General features: G+C 35.7%; 1 protein-coding gene across 1 annotated transcript; it reads left to right on the top strand.

Moving 5' to 3' along the window:
• The first annotated feature begins 11,993 nt into the window (after positions 1 to 11,993).
• Positions 11,994 to 16,336, top strand: LOC102595027 (putative late blight resistance protein homolog R1B-16). Its single transcript, XM_015312842.1, has 2 exons — positions 11,994 to 14,681; positions 14,765 to 16,336. The coding sequence occupies exons 1-2, from the start codon at positions 12,112 to 12,114 to the stop codon at positions 15,840 to 15,842; spliced, it is 3,648 nt and encodes a 1,215-aa protein (XP_015168328.1). The 5' UTR covers positions 11,994 to 12,111; the 3' UTR covers positions 15,843 to 16,336.
• Positions 16,337 to 17,438: the final 1,102 nt, after the last annotated feature.

Consider the following 17,438-nt stretch of genomic DNA (forward strand, 5'->3'; position numbering starts at 1 on the left):
TAACAGTTGAATTGATAAGGATCGCATGCCAATCAGGGATAATAATAAGGAGAAAAATGGGAGTAAGAAGCAGAATCATCGTCCAGATTTGTTTCTGAGACAGCAAGCATAGGTAACCCATAATCCGGGTTTCATTTTTGTGATAGTGGTTAGATCCAAGATAAAAATTTGGCTTCTTCTTTCAATAGCAATTTTGAATGGTGTAAATGATTGTGCTTGGCTTGCAGACTTGAAATTAATTTTATGCTTCTTGCCATGAACAGTTGCTTATATTATTTCATGATCAATTCTACATCTAATATTTCAAATGGAACTCTTTCAGCATAAACTGTGAAGTGTTGAAGTTGTTTTGCAGTTAGTGGTACATAGGGTTGAGATATTTGTTGCAATAATTTCTGCTATGGCTTTTTAGGTTAGTAATGTTATCCTTCATGAATCAGATAACTAACAGAAATATTTGTAGAGCTTAGATTTGTATGGAAGTCAAGTTGATTTGTTTTTAGATAACTATCTAGTGTTGTTAATTGCTCTTTCAGAAGCCAATAACTGATGGCAATGGAGGTTTTTGTGGTATCCAGCCATACCAGAAAACTGAGTTAAAATAAGGTAGCTTTCATCCGACTTGGTAATAACAAATTTTCTTTATATATAATGTGTGGTAACTTAGCTGAGTAGCCACAAATTTTCTTTATTTTTCATTTCTGGCACGTGAATAACGGCATAGTAATTTTCTAAACTCATCACATATAATGCCCCAAGATCTGAACAGAATTGAGGATTTTCAAAAATGGTAGAAAATTGTCTTTCTCATAGTCAAAATAGCAGGGATGATTATCATACATATCTTTAATTAAGAGGCCCCCAAAGTTGCACATAAACAAAATAACTTGAAAAATGAGCTAGATCACTATTAAAAACAAGGGAAAAAATGACGGAGCCAATAATCGTCGCTTTTGGAGCGATGCCATTTGCGACGCTGGCTGTCATTTTTATTTTCTTAAAACTTTTTAATTAAAAGTGACGGACAGTGACTATGTCTGTCGTTATTTTTGACGGATTTTTGTTTTAAATATATATAATATTAATAATTTAATATATGTAGGATCGTCATCCATTGCTTTTAATTAAAAATAATTAATTATAAATTAATTAATAATGACGCCGTCCATCGTTCTTAATTAATTTTAATTTATCATTTTTTTTTAAATAAGCATTTGCCAACATCGGTTTATTCATCGCTTTCGGTCAAAGTGTTTGGTCAAACGTTTTTAAAAAAGTGATGTTGTCCATCGCTTTTCTTAAAATATCATTGGAACCTATGAAGAAGAGTGAGTTTTCAAGTTGGATTAATTATTGAAAGCCTACTTAAATTTTGTTGTATTTCTGATTTCATTAGGTAGGTTAAGTTTAGTTTTGTACAATTTCACAGAAGGATTTTTGTTATTGATAAACTCATCTTCTTCTACTAAATGCAGAATGTTTCTAATTACTTTGACCATGTCTTCTCTTACCTGATCATCTCTTTCACTGATACATCGACATCACTAGAATAAAATGTTTCTTTGCAATTTGTAGTTTATACAGCTAAATTTATCATTTATCAAGAATAGGTTGTTGATTATTATATATAAAATCTAATGTAAAAATATACAGTAAAAGATGAAGAAAAAGAAGAATAAAGTGTTCTAGGTGATGAGAAACGTGTCATTAGAAGTAAAGTACAAGAAATTAAATACACCATCTATATCTCTGAGTCAACGACTTTGGGGGAGGGGACTCTAAAGCTGAAGTGGTAAATGATGTAATTGACATAACTCACATAGCTAAGGTAATACATGTTAGTGAAGACATTGATCTAGAAGGACAAACACCTTCTGCCTATGATGAACCGCTTTCTACATCTCAAAAGCATTCAATTAGTCTTCTTTGGGTTGTTTGTAGATACAAATGCAGATGACAATTCAACTAGCTTTTTATGAGTTTCTACACTTTCCTCTCTCCATCTTGGAAGTTGGATAGTGTAATATCATCTCAAACTTTCGTATACATTAAACTAACAAACAACCCTTTTATGACCAACCCCATAAAACAAGCACATTTAAGGAAAGAATCAAAACAACAACTAACTTGTGCAATCATAGCATCCTACAGGAGGTATTTTATAGCATTTGATTGCTACATATTTTACAAGTTTACAACCAGGGGTGGATTGGAATATTCTATCCACCTTGAATGAGGGCCTAAAGTAGAGCTTATGCTCTTCAGGGGATTCTGAATTTTTGATACACCTTGGCTCATGGGACACAAAAATTACCGAGTTTTGTTAGAACCACCAGAAGTATCATTTTGGTGTAAATGTTAGTCATGGCAAGCATGTAATTGTCGCTTTCTCTTAACATTACCAGGTGAAGCAGTAGTAACATGTTGATCACAACAAACTACAAGATCTACCAGTTGCAGGTAATGTCGCTGCTTGGTGGAAGGAATGCACCATTGTTGTGTTGTTATCAGCAGCATTGACAGGTTCTGTTCCACCTTTTGCTGTTTGCTCCAAGAGGCGAACGAGTGAGATGAATATCTCCATCCTTGTGACATCTCTGTTCGCCTGTTTTTAAATAGCAAATTGTAAGTCATGATAAACAACCAAGCAAAAATTGTGAGAGTACAAGTAGCAGGTTACATCCAAATCTTGATTGGTTACCTCTACAACAAATTGTGCCCATATTTTGTCATTCCTTGTTTCCATCACCCCCATCAGGATAGTCAAGCCCAATCCTCTTATAATGTCAGCTATTTCCAAAAATAAGCCCCGTTCCTCGCAAAGCATCTGCAGAGAACAGAAAGTTTAGATGAACCATCAGTCATATTTTTCCAGTAATAGATGTCCTGTCAGATATGCTAGAGAGTGAACAAAAGGATGATTTTTTGAGATGCATAGAAATTAACCTCCACAAGCATTTGACGAGGTTGATTTAGATCCTCAACTATAATAGGGCAGACCATAGACCGTGAGCCTACTTCATATGCCCATGGTGGAAGATCCTCAACTATAATAGGGCAGACCATAGACTGTGAGCCTACTTCATATGCCCATGTTGCTCCACCTTCAAAAGGATCCTCCTTCCTTACTGATAATCTGCTGGTTCAAAACGGACAGAAGTGGTGACCAATTCTCACATGAAATTCAGGCCTCCTATATGATTTATTAACAACGAAACTTATAGCTTAAACTAGCTATCCTTGTTGATAAAAACCTGAGAAATTATGTAGAGCGTAATTATGTTATCATATTCTTTTCTGACTTTCTTGAACTTGGAAGCTTTATTTTTTCTTGATTTCCAGCCATAATTTTAAGTACCGAATCCCAACACAGTATATCAATAAGAAAACTCAACTTTTTCAGTATCATGAGAATAAGGCTGACTCTCCAGTCTGTTTTAGTTTGTCTGCATGTTTTGTGACACTTTGCAAGAAAAGCATGTGTTTGATCGTGCGTTCGAACAGTGCATCAATGCTACACTGAAATCAGATTCAGTCTCGTGTAGTACACAGACACAGAAGCAGTTCCTTGTTGTAAAGAGGTTATAACTTTATGGAGACTATAGGTTCTAGACCCATCCACTCTGTCAAACCTTTCCTTTAAGTCATTCCAAACATCAAACGCAGTAGTAGCAAAAGCTATTCTACTCAGTAAACTCTTAGACACTGAGTTCATGAGCCAGGATAACACAATTGCATTCACTCTTTCCCAATGTCCTCCTAAGTCGTCGCTGTATACCTCCTTTCTAGAAGTGCCATCAATCAGACCAATTTTGTTCCTCCCTAGCAGAGCTAGCCTAACTGATCTACTCCACAAGGTATAATTCTCAATTCCTAACAACTGAAACGAGATGATACTGATCCCACTCACATCAGTAGGACTAAGAAATAGAGGATGATTATAGTCAATACCTTGTCCTGGAGCTGGATTTCCTGATGTTGCACTTCCATTTGCAGATCCAGATGTAATTTGTCCATTAAGCAGAGTATGAGGATGATATGTTAGTAACTGGGAGTAGCTTGAAGAAACCAAGAAGTCACTACAGCAGGCTTTTAAAATGAAGGATTTGGGAGAGTTAAAATACTTTCTAGGCATTGAGTTTACAAGGTCTTCTGAAGGTGTACTAATGCATCAAAGGAAGTACACTCTTGAACTTATATCTGAAGTGGGCATGACAGCAGCTAAGCCTGCTGGAACTCCTATTGACATCAATGTCAAACTAACATCCAAGGAGTATGATGAGCAGACAAACAGACAGCAAGAAGACTCAGATGATCCACTGGTAGATCAAACCATGTATCAGAAGTTAATTGGCAAACTGCTGTATTTGAATATGACCATGCCAGATATAACCTTCAACACTCAAACACTAAGTCAATTTCTACAACATCCAAAGAAGTCACATCTGGATGCAGCCTTAAGAGTGGTAAGATATCTTAAAAGGCAACCTGGACAAGGATTAGTGTTTGCCAGTAACTCTAATGACTTAGTGACTGCTTACTGTGATGCTGATTGGGCCTCATGTGCAATTACTAGAAAGTCTGTTACAGGGTATATGGTTAAAATTGGTAAGTCACTAGTGTCGTGGATAGCCAAGAAACAAACCACTGTGTCCAGAAGTTCAGCTGAAGCTGAGTACAGAAGTCTAGCCACCACAGTATCAGAGTTAGTATGGCTACTTGGAATGCTGAAGGAAGTGGGGGTTGAGATTCAATTGCCAGTTCAAATATACAGTGACAGTAAGGCTGCAATTCAGATTGCAGCAAATCCAGTATTCTACAAAAGAACGAAGCATATTGAAATTGATTGTCATTTCATACGGGAGAAACTACAAAAGGGGCTAATCAAAGTAGACTACATCTCAACTAAAGAACAACCAGCAGATATCCTAACCAAAGGTCTATCCAGACTGCAACATGATCACCTCATATCTACTTTAGGAGGTCCATTTTATAACTCCTATATACCATAACAAAGATTATTTTCCCCGTAAGAGAACATTTGAAGAAGAGTGTGAAAGTTAGGAATCAGTTAAGTCGTTAAGGGCAGAAAAGTCATTTTGTAATAGTTAGTTATAACCAACTGAGTTAGTTAGAGTTAGTTCACTGATGTGTATAAATATAGATGTCTTGTAGTACTCTAAGTAACACAATTCATTCTGCAATACAAAGAATTCAGAAGCTCCTAGAAGCTCTCTGTAAAAGCTCACAATTGAGCTATTTTTTCACTTTACGTTCATGCCTCGGGGCTTGCTTCAGTCCATAGAGAGATTTTGTTAGTCTACACACCTTCTCCCCTTGATTGACAAAACCTTGAGGCAGGTGCATGTAAATTTCATCCGTCAAATCACCCTGTAAGAATGCATTAAAGACATCCATTTGGTGAATATGCCACTGTCTAGAAGCAGCTAGAGCAACAATAGACTCACTGTAACCATCTTGACAACAGATGAGAAAGTCTCTGAGTAATCAATACCTTCCTGCTGACTATATCCTTTGGCAACCAACCTTGCCTTGAACCTGTCTATTTCCCCTGTGGACTTATATTTAACTTTGTAAATCCATTTGCAGCCAATAGGCCTTTTACCAAGAGTAGATCAGTAATCTGCCAAGTCTGATTTGCTTTCCAAAGCCTGAATTTCAGCCTTCATAGCATCAATCCATCTCTGATCTTTGATAGCCTCTGAATAAGTAGTGGGTTCTCTAATGAAGGAGGTTGCTGCAATATAGCATTGATAGTGGGGAGACAGGTGAGAAAGCATTAGTAAGAGCAAAATTTTCAGTTACAAAATTGGAAAATAATAAAATAAAAATATCAAAGGGTAAACAGGAATTCCAAGTGTCAAGGGATGTGTATCACCTTTGCCCCATTAGGCACAATTTCTCTAAGTTCCTTCACACGATCTTGGATCATTTGCCGATGTCTTGGCCTTGTCCTAGGATTCTCTCCTGGTTTAAGCCTTTTGCGACTTGTTTTGCTCATTTCATCTGGCTTTTTAGAATATTCTGTTGAAACACTGCTTGATTCTGCACTCCGTGTTCAATTTTTTCACTATAAAAATCCTGAATGCACTCGCTTGAACTTGGATTCTCATTCTGTGTAATATGTAATCACTCTCTTCATTCTTTTTTGTTAGGTTCTCCTTAAATCCTCTTAGGTGCAGTATAATACACATTTATGTACGTGTTTTTTTAGCATTCTTCATTGGTAAAGTACAAGGAATTGGATTATGCTTTTAATTGATCTTTCACATTTTCAAGCAAGAAAATTCACGACTGTTGGCTTTAAAATCTTATGTTTTTATATTTGCAGGTTGCATGTCACAGAGGAAGAAGTTCAAGACGCTTTCATTTACATGCTTTGAGATTTCAAATTGAGGATGCTTTAAAATGTATCAAAACATAGTTGGGATAACTTTGGAAGGTGTATAATGTAGTTTTCAAGCTGTCAATTTTGTGTAATTATATTTGAAGACTGCAGATCCCATTTGCAATGTGTTTTTTCCCATCATGGAGAAGAAAGACCGACACACGTTGCTACTAGAATCATTTGGCATAAAATTAAAATTATATTATCTTGAATTTGCTGATTGACTAAAAGGTAATTACAACATATCTAATTTTCACAAGGATAGATGTTCTAATTACAACTATGCATTACTATATCATGGCAGAATGTTTAGTGTGAACATCTTATAAAATGATTGCCGTATCTGTGTAGGTCAGGGCAAGGAATCAAACATCGATACTTCTGATTAGTTAAATCACAGAGCAAATTAATTACTCACTAATGTATATTTTTCAAGTTTCTCTCAGTTTCAATCTTTGAATCCTTTTGAAGATACTCCATTCAAAGCATCCAAATGTTCTTATGATGAATTTTAGGTGCTATGCGTAATTAATTTACTTGTGTCTTTAGCACATATTGTAGTTAAAGGAATGCCATTGTATATGCATAATGATGTATTTAAGTGTTTTTTCATGGTTATTTGGTTCACACATGTATATGGAATGTTCGTGTTGGCACTGAGGTTGTGGCTATCAGTTGTTGACTGTTTTAGCTATACACAAGTAACTATAAAAATAATTTATTGAAACTCAACATGCTCAAGCACGGGCCGTCGCCCATCTAGTTCAATATATACGACAGTTGTCTGGACAGTATAGTTGGCCCTCATCATGTGCTCTTTGTTTGATAATGAGCTCCCCATATTTACAAGATATTCAAATGAAAACAGAATTGCAGATATTCATTCTTCTTAGTTGTGTCTTTTTTCTTTTTCTTGAGGATGCAAAGTAATTAAATGGTGGGAATACATAGGATACGTAGAAAAACAAAGGTTGCAAAAGTTGGTTATTTTTCAACAAAAGAATTTTTAGTCTAAAGGTGAAATTTATAATCAGAAAACAAAATAAGTTACTCCCTACGTCTCAATTTATGTGAGGCAGTCACTATAAAATTGATATTTAAAAGTTAAATTACTACTAAATATAAGAATGTGCCATTCTTTTTGAGACTAACTAAAAAGGAAAGTGAGTAAATATTTATTACGCGAATTACGTCAATATATGGTTCAAAAAAATTGGATCACTATTTTATCCATTAGTGGACTCAGAAGGCTCTCGAAGCAATCGTGATGAACACTGAAGTATATTTTAATGGAGAAAATGCAGACATATTATACACATATTCTCATAGTATACATATACTTTTTACATAGGGGATTTTATTCTCGTATAACACCTATCTTTTAACATTAATTAAGGGGTCATTTGGTTTGAGACAGGTTATGTTTGAACACAGTTATGAGGCTCAACTATAAATAAATTGGAGTCCAAAACTTCAAGGGCATTTTTTTTCTAATGTCAAAACGAGAGCAATTTTTTTTCTTATGGGGTGATGATGTTATGACACAACGTATTGGTGGAGGGTGTATGAAATGGAAGCTCACTTCCAAAGTATCATGCGATAAGGTGTCACCTAAATTTAAAGGCAAGTTCTACCAATCGAGTGGTGGTAAGACCAAATATATTGTATGGGGTGAAGTGTTGGTCAGTCAAGAACTTAAAAGATGATTAAAGTAGCAAACTATGTAGCAAAAAGTAGCAGTTCCACAGGAGAGATGAAATCTTGTATACTAGACAAGTTATTTCTCAACGAACCACTTCAAGAAGTATACTTAACCAAATTCACTACATTCTTTAGTTCCACCAAATGATTTCTTTGCAAGGTTGAATGACTTGATCATTTTAATGGAAAAATGACAGAAAATCATAATGACACTTATAACAACGGACATCATTTTAATATGTTTAATACTCCCCGAACGATGTAAATCATTCCAATGTACTCAATTCAAATGAGTTTCCAATGAACTTCAAGAAACCTATATACTTGCTTCAACCACCTGCAATACATTTTTTAGTTGTGTTTCCATTTCTCGAGTTGAGCATTACTTAGATACTATCACCTCGGTAGATGGATTGCCAATCTCCTCAATTCTAATACATTCACCAAGTTGTTGCACGGCTTCCATGAATTTGGCATGAAGATCCACCGTCCGTTTTATGCATGTCCTTCGCCTAACGGTCTTATTAATAGTACTGTTGTTTTCAAACATTGCTTCCTCAAGCCGGACAACGGTTGCTCCAGCAATGTCTATATGGCAGAAAAACCTGGGAAATTCACCAGTATTGACTTCAAACGGTGGTAACAGAAAATATTCTTCGATCTGACCATCCTCAGTCTACAATGGTTCATCAATGAAGATGTTCATGTATTGGCATAAGGAACTCCTGATAATGAAAAGTTTATGCTGACTGAGGCATGAAAACATTTAGATTTCCTTTGCAAGAAGATGGCTTGTAAACGTTATCAGTGTTTGTAAAACTTCTAGAGAGTTATGGTATGTTCTTGAAAATGCTGAAGATGCTGGATTAAAGGAATTTGTGGCCTTAACGGCTTGGAAGATGGCTTGTAAACGTTATCAGTCTTTGTAAAACTTCTAGAGAGTTATGGTATGCTCTTGAAAATGCTGAAGATGCTGGATTGAAGGAATTCGTGGCTTTAAAATGGTATGCTCTTGAAAATCAATGCTGAAGATGCTGGATTGAAGGAATTCGTGCGTTTAAAATGGTATGCTCTTGAAAATGCTGAAGATGTTGGATTGAAGGAATTCATGGCTTTAAAATGGTATGCTCTTGAAAATCAATGCTGAAGATGCTGGATTGAAGGAATTCCTGGTTTAAAATGGTATGCTTTTGAAAATGCTGAAGATGCTGGATTGAAGGAATTCGTGGCTTTAAAATGTTATGCTCTTGAAAATGATGGATTGAAGAAATTTGTGGCTTAAAAATTTCTGAACTTTAAAATGGTTGACAACAAGACTGTCATGTCTCAAATAGAATGACATGAAGGTGCAAGCTTTAAGGTCTTGTTTTTGGTAAATGCGGGTTTTCACAAAATACTTAATCAACATCAAATGACTATTGAATTCTTTTCTTTGCGTAGAAGGCATCAGGAAGGGTTTTAAATTACTAAAATTTTAATCCCAGATAACTGCAATCTTCCAAAAGGTGAAAAGTAATGGATTTTATCTATGTGATCGAAGGTACTCCTTTTTGATGTTCTCAACTAACCATCTGAGGGATCGTTCATACTTGATCATATCCAATCTGAATGCTGATTTACATTTTACATACTTTCTGATACAGTCGATATATTGCTGAGATTAGAAAGAAGGACATGAATATTTTTTCAACTTTTGGATCAAGTAGTAACCTCGAGGAGCAACGTAACTTCCTCCTCTAGACATTCCAAAACGTAAGCGATGGTGGTGTGACAATTGCATCCATAAGATTGTAGCTGATGAAAGTGCAGGAGACGAAATTGGTGATGCGTTTGTGAACACAGGCTCTGCTAATGTTATGGATGATTCGACAGATACTAGCGACAATGAGATCATCTCCCTGTGGTGACATTGATACAAATTGAAAGCAATAATAGAGGAAAGTAATATGCAAGTGAAAGTGCTCTTTATTTCTCAATTATAAAAGTCTTTAAATAGATAAAAGCTTCTAATAACAGAACACGTCTATTACTCCTAATCATTCTAATCTAAACTGACTCCACTAATCCTCCTGTGGCCTAAACAACAGCAACAAACAAACTACCACCCCACAAATTAGTATAATTGTGTCCATTACTTCTTAATGACAATGGAGCTGGAGATGCATGACACTTGTACTGGAGAAAAATTGAAAATACTTGGATTATTTCATTTAGTAATATTTTATCTATTTATCTGAATAATTTGTTAAAAAAATTTATTTTAAAATAGTATTTATATGTATTGGTACTCCAAACAAAATCTCGATTAAGTGATTTCTTGTTTGAATTTTCAAACTAAACCTTGATGTAGAAATGTCAACGGAATAATGTTCTCAATAAAACTACTATCATGTGTTAACCAAATATGATTTGATAACTCAAAAGAAGCTGAGGTGCTAATAAAGCTCGTTATTGCTAAAACATGTCGTATCTTTTTTTTTTTTGATTTCCCACCCGGTGTCCGGAGCCCACATTGGAGCTCCGATTAAATCCGGATTGCGCTTTGCAGGGCCCATTCGGGGATGGCGCTCCCAACAAGATTTTCTCCATACACAGGGCTCGAACCTGAGACCTCTGGTTAAGGGTGAAGCACTCCCACCAGTGCACCACAACCCATGTTGGTAAAACATGTCGTATCTAATCGTTCATTGCTACTTCAAGCTGCAACAGGATTTTTCATCAAAATCTTTTCCAACAATGTAGTTGGCTTTATGTTCCTCTCTTCTAGGGTATGTCGGGTAGTCTTTGCAACACGATTTTAGATTGATTAGCTACATAAGAGTTGAATTATAAGCTGAGCTTTTTTGTTATGAACTCTGTATATTTGCAGAAGTAGACCTTTTTCGATTTCCTATCTATTTAGCGCTTTGAATTTTTTTGATGTTCCTGCCTCCAAAAATATGAAAGAATTGAGGACAATTTGACCAAACATCAAATTATTAATATCACAACTAGAATATTTCATTCACTTTTATCTATAATCAGATGCTAACAAAGATAAAATAAGTCCAATATTGATATATATTATGGTTTATCAGCATTGCAAACAAGCTCTTCTTTTATTATAATTTTCTTTACTGAAATAGTTCAATAATAGTAATTAAGAAAACATCAGTATCGGTTACACGTATTTCAAAAAATTCATGGACTTGTACAAATGAAAAAACCAAGATAATCCTGAATTTTTATTTCAAGGCGTTAAAACTCCAAAAACAAAAAGGCGACGTCCGTCTTTCAAAAATAATGAGTTAACTTTTTCAAGATTGTCACCAATGGACCCACAAAATTTGAGCTTTAACGTAGACTAATACGTTAATTGAGATGTGAAACTCGCAAAAAAGTGATAGCTTAGGTGTGGTTTTTGACCATTATATGCAATACAAATATTATAACCAAAAACTCTTTTAACACTAATATACTACACTAATATATTACAAAACAAAAAAATATACATCAAGGACTATCGCCTAACTTTTTTTTTTTTGTTTTCATCCGGTGTTCGGTACTCACATTGGAGTCAGACTAAATCCAGATTCGCGTCAGAAATTCTCACATTTGGGGGAAAGCGTTCCCTAACAAAGGCAACTGACTCGAACCCTAAATATCTGGTTAAGGATGAAGGAGTACCTCACATTCCGCTAGAACCCTAGTTGGTATATGGCCGAAGTATTGTTACATCAACATGCCTAAGAAAATGTTGCACACTTGACTCCCCAAGAACTAATCCCATATAAGAGTCTTATCAACAACAACAACCAATAACTATCCCAACCACCAAAATTAAAACCCCAATACCTACCAAGAAATTATAAATGTTATCCAGGTGTAGCAATCAACTTTGAATATGTGTCTGTTTGGCCATAGATATTTTTCACCTTTTCTATAATATTATTTCGGAAAACTGTTTAGACATAGAATTGTTACAATTTCTAAGTGTGGTCAGAAACTTGTAAAAAAAGATCATGTCTTCTTCTTCATATGAATATTTGTCTATAGGGAAAGATTATGACCTTTCTCATTTAGAAAAGCTTGCCAATGAATGGGATTCCAGCCTCCCAAGAAATAAAGATCCAAAGAATCTAATTGAGATCATTTATATGTATCTTAAATTTTTAGATATGTTTCTCAGCTTGCAGAGCTTCACAACTGTATGTTGGTATGCTACACAGAAAGTTCAAGAAGTTTTTTCTTATGCTGAAACTGAAGTCAAAAGAATCAACCATCCCGGCGATGTTGCATCCGTGTTCTTTAAGTTGGAAGAACACATTTGTGAGACTAAGTTGGAAATCAGAGATAAATACTCATTTCCCGAAGCATCACTACCACTTTCCTCCATCGTTGCTACTCCCGAATTTGCAAAGAAATTCATTGATACTGTTGTAAGGAATCTCACTGATTTATCAGAGATTTGTCATCCTTATATTGACATAGTTCCTCACTCAAGCAAACAGCCAATGGAAGAGGTTGTAAAGGAGTTAAAGTTATTGAGAAATTTTGTCTACTTTATTTCAGATAGAATATGCTCGGATGAGTCGGATCCTCAAAGCCAACATACTTTCTTGACTCATGTTTTAGTTGTGGCTGGTCATGCAGCAATGATTTCTTGGTTGAATTTGCCAAACCATTGGAAAGAAAAAAACTTGGCTTCAGCTAAAATGAATGCTTCATTTTCCGACTTTCAGAAGAGGATTCAGCCTATTCAACCATGTATCCGCAAGATCTATGTTGATGTCCTGCAAGCTCTAAAATCAGGATGCCATCCAAATATTGAAGCTGAGTATGTTTCTGATTATAAATATGGCTTTGTGGAGACTCTCGTACACCGTTTGAAAGTGCTACCCGTTACTTTCAAGGATCAAATGCCAATGCTCAACTTCTTGAGAGACAATCTCATCAATCTACCAAGAGAGGCCTTTAAAGATCTTGATACCGCAATTATTGATGCAGGGCTTCTAGTTTACTCGTTGTATGACCGCGTGGAGGAGAAGGAAGACGTGGCTGTTGGGGAGTCAAATCAAGTGCCAGTTCTTGATTTCTCAGGAGATATTCCGAGTATACAAGCACTGATCTACCTCATCAGTCGGAAGTCATTTCACTCCAAATTACCTAAGATTGATGGACTGGGATCTATTGATATCATTTTAGACCACCTGAAGGAGTATCTAAGCCTCTATTCAGACTCACTTTCTTCTATAAAGAGCCAACTTTGGACAATTCAGCAGCAATTGGATCACTTTCAGAAGCATCACGATGGATCGTTCCAGTATTTTTCAATGCAGGTGATTTCTATAGCATATGAGGTGTATCATTTGGTTGTCGGTTGCATAAATAATGATATCCCTGAGTGGTGCCTTGTTCTCTGGATTGGAGACATCATAGAGGAGATTACACTACTCATGAAGAATCATGATGAAAAGAAAGTTGCTGACTTGGTATTGCATACTACCACTGATGTTGTCAGTGCTCATACGTCACAACTTACTCGGATTACAAGTATCAGAGAAGAAATGGTGGGTTTTGATGAGGTGGTGCAAACACTCAAGGGGAAGCTAATCAAAGGATCATCAAAATTGGATCTTATCTCAATTGTTGGAATGGCCGGATTGGGTAAGACAACTCTAGCTAACAAACTATTTCTTGATCAGTTAGTTGTTTCTCATTTTGATGTCCGTGCACAATGTTGTGTATCTCAAGTATATACACGTAAAGACTTGTTACTAACCATTCTTCGGGGTGTGAAGAAGGATACAGTTATCAGTGATAAACTACCAGAGAATGAATTGGCAGATAAGTTGCGTAAACTTCTATTTGGTCAGAGGTATCTTATCCTCATTGATGATGTCTGGGAAACTACTGCATGTGATGATCTAATGCCTTGCTTCTATGAAGCCAATAATGGAAGTAGACTTATCCTGACAACTCGCCATGATCATGTTGCCTACCATGCTAAACTCGTTAGTGATCCTCATTTTCTTCGAAAGTTTACTCTTGAAGAAAGTTGGATACTATTGAAGAATAAGGTGTTCAACAAAAAAAGTTGCCCCGCTGTCTTAGAAGATGTTGGCCAAAAGATAGCACAAAAGTGTGGAGGGCTACCTCTTTCAGTTGTCCTGGTAGCAGGTATTCTCGAAACGATGGAGAAGGAAAAACGTTGTTGGGAACAAGTTGCAATAAATTTAGGTCCACACATCCAGGCTAAGTCAGAGGATATAATAAATCTTAGTTACCAAGATTTACCATTTCATTTGAAACCTTGCTTTTTGTATTTTGGAGTATTTTCGGAAGACGAAGAGATAAAGGTATCAAAGATAACATGGTTGTGGACAGCAGAAGGTTTGGTAAAAACTCATAAAGAGAAGCTTTCAGAAGATATAGCAGAAAATTACTTAAAGAACCTTATTGGAAGAAACCTTGTGATGGTTTCCAAGAAAAGTTCCAATGGTAAGACCAAGACATGTCGCATTCATGACTTGTTGCTTGAGTTTTGTAAAAAGAAAGCCAAGGTGGAGAACTTTCTACAATGCATAGAAGGGTAATACAATCTAATATTTTAATTCGTAGAATCAATTTTATCTTTTAAATGTATTCTGATCATATTAATTTCTCTATTAACAGGGACAATGATAATATGAATCTTTCTTCTACTTCCTATCAGAAGCATAGCATTCAACGACGCTTATGCCTTCAATTTCAAGTTGATAATCTTGCAGAATGGAGTTCGATTTGTTCAGATGTACAATCTTTCCACTTGATGAAGGGAAGGAAAATTGGATTATCTTCAATTGGTTATGCATCACACACTTTTAACAGTTTCAAGTTCCTGTGGGTGCTAGATTTAGAATTCACGGTAATTGATTCTTTCCCAGAAGAGTTAACCTACTTGAGATATGTTGCTGTTAAAGTTGCTGAAGATTCTTCATTGACATTCTCGGACAATCTTTGGAACCTTGAAACTTTAATAGTTAAAGGACTTGGAGGACGAGTAACTTTACCAGATGCCATCTGGAAGATGGTCAAGTTGCGCCATTTGCACGTATACAAACACGCTATTTTCAATATAAACAATGCTCTCCAAGAGATGGATGGATTGAGAACTCTTTCCTCTACATGGTTTCCTTGTGTGGAGGATGCAAACAGGATCTTTGCAAAGACACCAAATCTTCAAAAACTGAGATGTGAAGTTTTGTCATGTGATGGCTTTTTCCCTACATTTAACAATCTTGAAATGCTCAAGTTTTCTTGGGGTCGTTTGGGGATATGGGCCACTGAGCTGAATTTGCCACCAAGTCTCAAGAAATTAACACTATCCAATGGTCGCGTATCTAGACTTGATCAGGTCGCAATCCTCCCCAGACTTGAGGTACTCAAACTGCTAAACGTTTCCATTAAATACGAAGAATGGAAAGTGACCGATGAGGATTTCCCTCACCTGAAATTCTTGAAACTGCAAGATCTTTCTTTTTCTGAATGGGATGTTTCGGATGATGCTTTTCCATACCTTGAGCACTTGGTGTTAAGAAGATGTCAATATCTTAAGATGATCCCTTCTTGCTTCGGATACATGATGTCTCTAAAATCCATTGAGGTAAAGTCATGCAAGGAGGAATCACTCGCCGAGTCAGCCTTGGAGATCAAGAATATGCAAGTTGATGAGATAGGAAATTCTGATTTCCAGGTCTTCATCCACAAGTAGATCAACAATGCTCTAGTACTCTGTCTCGAACTGGTTATCAGGTATGTGGTTGATTCAATGCGAACTGATGTCTAAATGTGCTAATAGTTGCTCTCGACTCAAGCAGATCATGAATAACCTTTAATCTCACACTTCAAGTTAATTACCTTCTTATATTAAATTTATGTAATATGGACTAGAGGGAGTAAAGAATAAGCAATAATAAATAGTATTAGCTGTGCCATGGAAGAATGATTATATTTTTGTTTCAACTGCTCCTTAATTTCAAGATTAATTTTTTCAATTTTCTTTATAGTTTGTAAGGAGTTTTATCAGCTGAAGCAGTTGGAAAGAACAAAAAGGCTTGTATAAGATGTATTAGTTGAACTACTGGTGGTATCACTTATAGTATTCTGAAACTGATTTTAGTGATTTGTTTACTTACGGATTGAGAATGTGTGTATCATATATGGATATTGAATTAGCATTGTGTTTCCATCTGTTATTAGTTTTGATACGTACGTGACTTATTTCCTCTTTATCATGTTGTGGATAGTTTTGAGTTCTTTCAGCCTCGACGGTTCACTAATAAAACTGTTGCAGACAAGCCATCCATTGATGCCTCCGACAGAGAATGATGTGAACTTATCCTTTGTTTGTGTCGGAAATGAATATACATTCAAATTCATTTATAAGAGATCCTTTAAATAAACATCAGAAAGATAACAAATTACTATATGTCATTTACATTAATACTAGGTTCCTAACTTCCTTTATTGTTCTTGCATATGTGTAAATCTCAATTTCAGTATTCGATGTTAAAAGTCTTTGATTCATTTCATACATGCTCATAACTATGGTATTAGGTTTGCTGCAATTTATTTGAGAGTTGGTTAAGATGGACAAATCCATTTTATCTTTTGTGTGATGACTTTAAACAGTACGATAACTCTAGTGTATTATTTATTGGTTCAACATAGTATCAGCGCATAAGTTGCTTTGTACAGCTGTTAGATAGAATTAGTTAATTACTGTTTTATTAGTCATTAGTTACTGTTGAGTTTTACTATTAGTTTACTGCTGCTCTTCTATTTTGACTAGGTCTCTAACAGTGTTTAGGTTAGGATTATCTCCCCACTTTGTGGAGTTAGCTTAGGAAATAGTTAGACCATCGTGTATATTTATTTCCATTCCAGCAATAAGAAGAAAAGGTTCTTCTCCAGCTTATCTTGTTTCTTTACATAGAAGAATTCAGCCGGCATTATGCTGGATTTGTATGTATAATATGAGAATACTACAACTGAAAACACCTTGTTCTGCATCCAACAAATTGCAACCAAAAGGGAAATGCATACTGGCTACCGCTAAGCAAAGTGTATGTTATAATGAGAACACATGAGTAAGACTGATTAATATATAGATAAAATGAGTAAAACAGTGCAATGGAAGGCATCAATCTAACCTCACTAATCATAATACGTATGAGATGAGAAAATTTATCTAAATAAAAGAATCACCATATCCTTAGTTATGTCTTGTCTTTCATCTGACTCAGGACTCAAGAATGTTGAGACATTCACCAAAGAATGATCCTTTCATTGGGCAGCCAAGCAGCCC

The sequence above is a fragment of the Solanum tuberosum genome, unplaced genomic scaffold, assembly GCF_000226075.1.
Source record: "Solanum tuberosum cultivar DM 1-3 516 R44 unplaced genomic scaffold, SolTub_3.0 scf00216, whole genome shotgun sequence".
NCBI classification, from domain to species: domain Eukaryota; kingdom Viridiplantae; phylum Streptophyta; class Magnoliopsida; order Solanales; family Solanaceae; genus Solanum; species Solanum tuberosum.

Bases quoted from the DNA above. Each gene is read 5' to 3' on its own strand.
- LOC102595027 (XM_015312842.1), top strand. From the start codon at position 12,112: ATGTCTTCTTCTTCATATGAATATTTGTCTATAGGGAAAGATTATGAC. The intron at 14,682-14,764 runs GTAATACAATCT...CTCTATTAACAG, and splicing joins TTTCTACAATGCATAGAAGG to GGACAATGATAATATGAATC.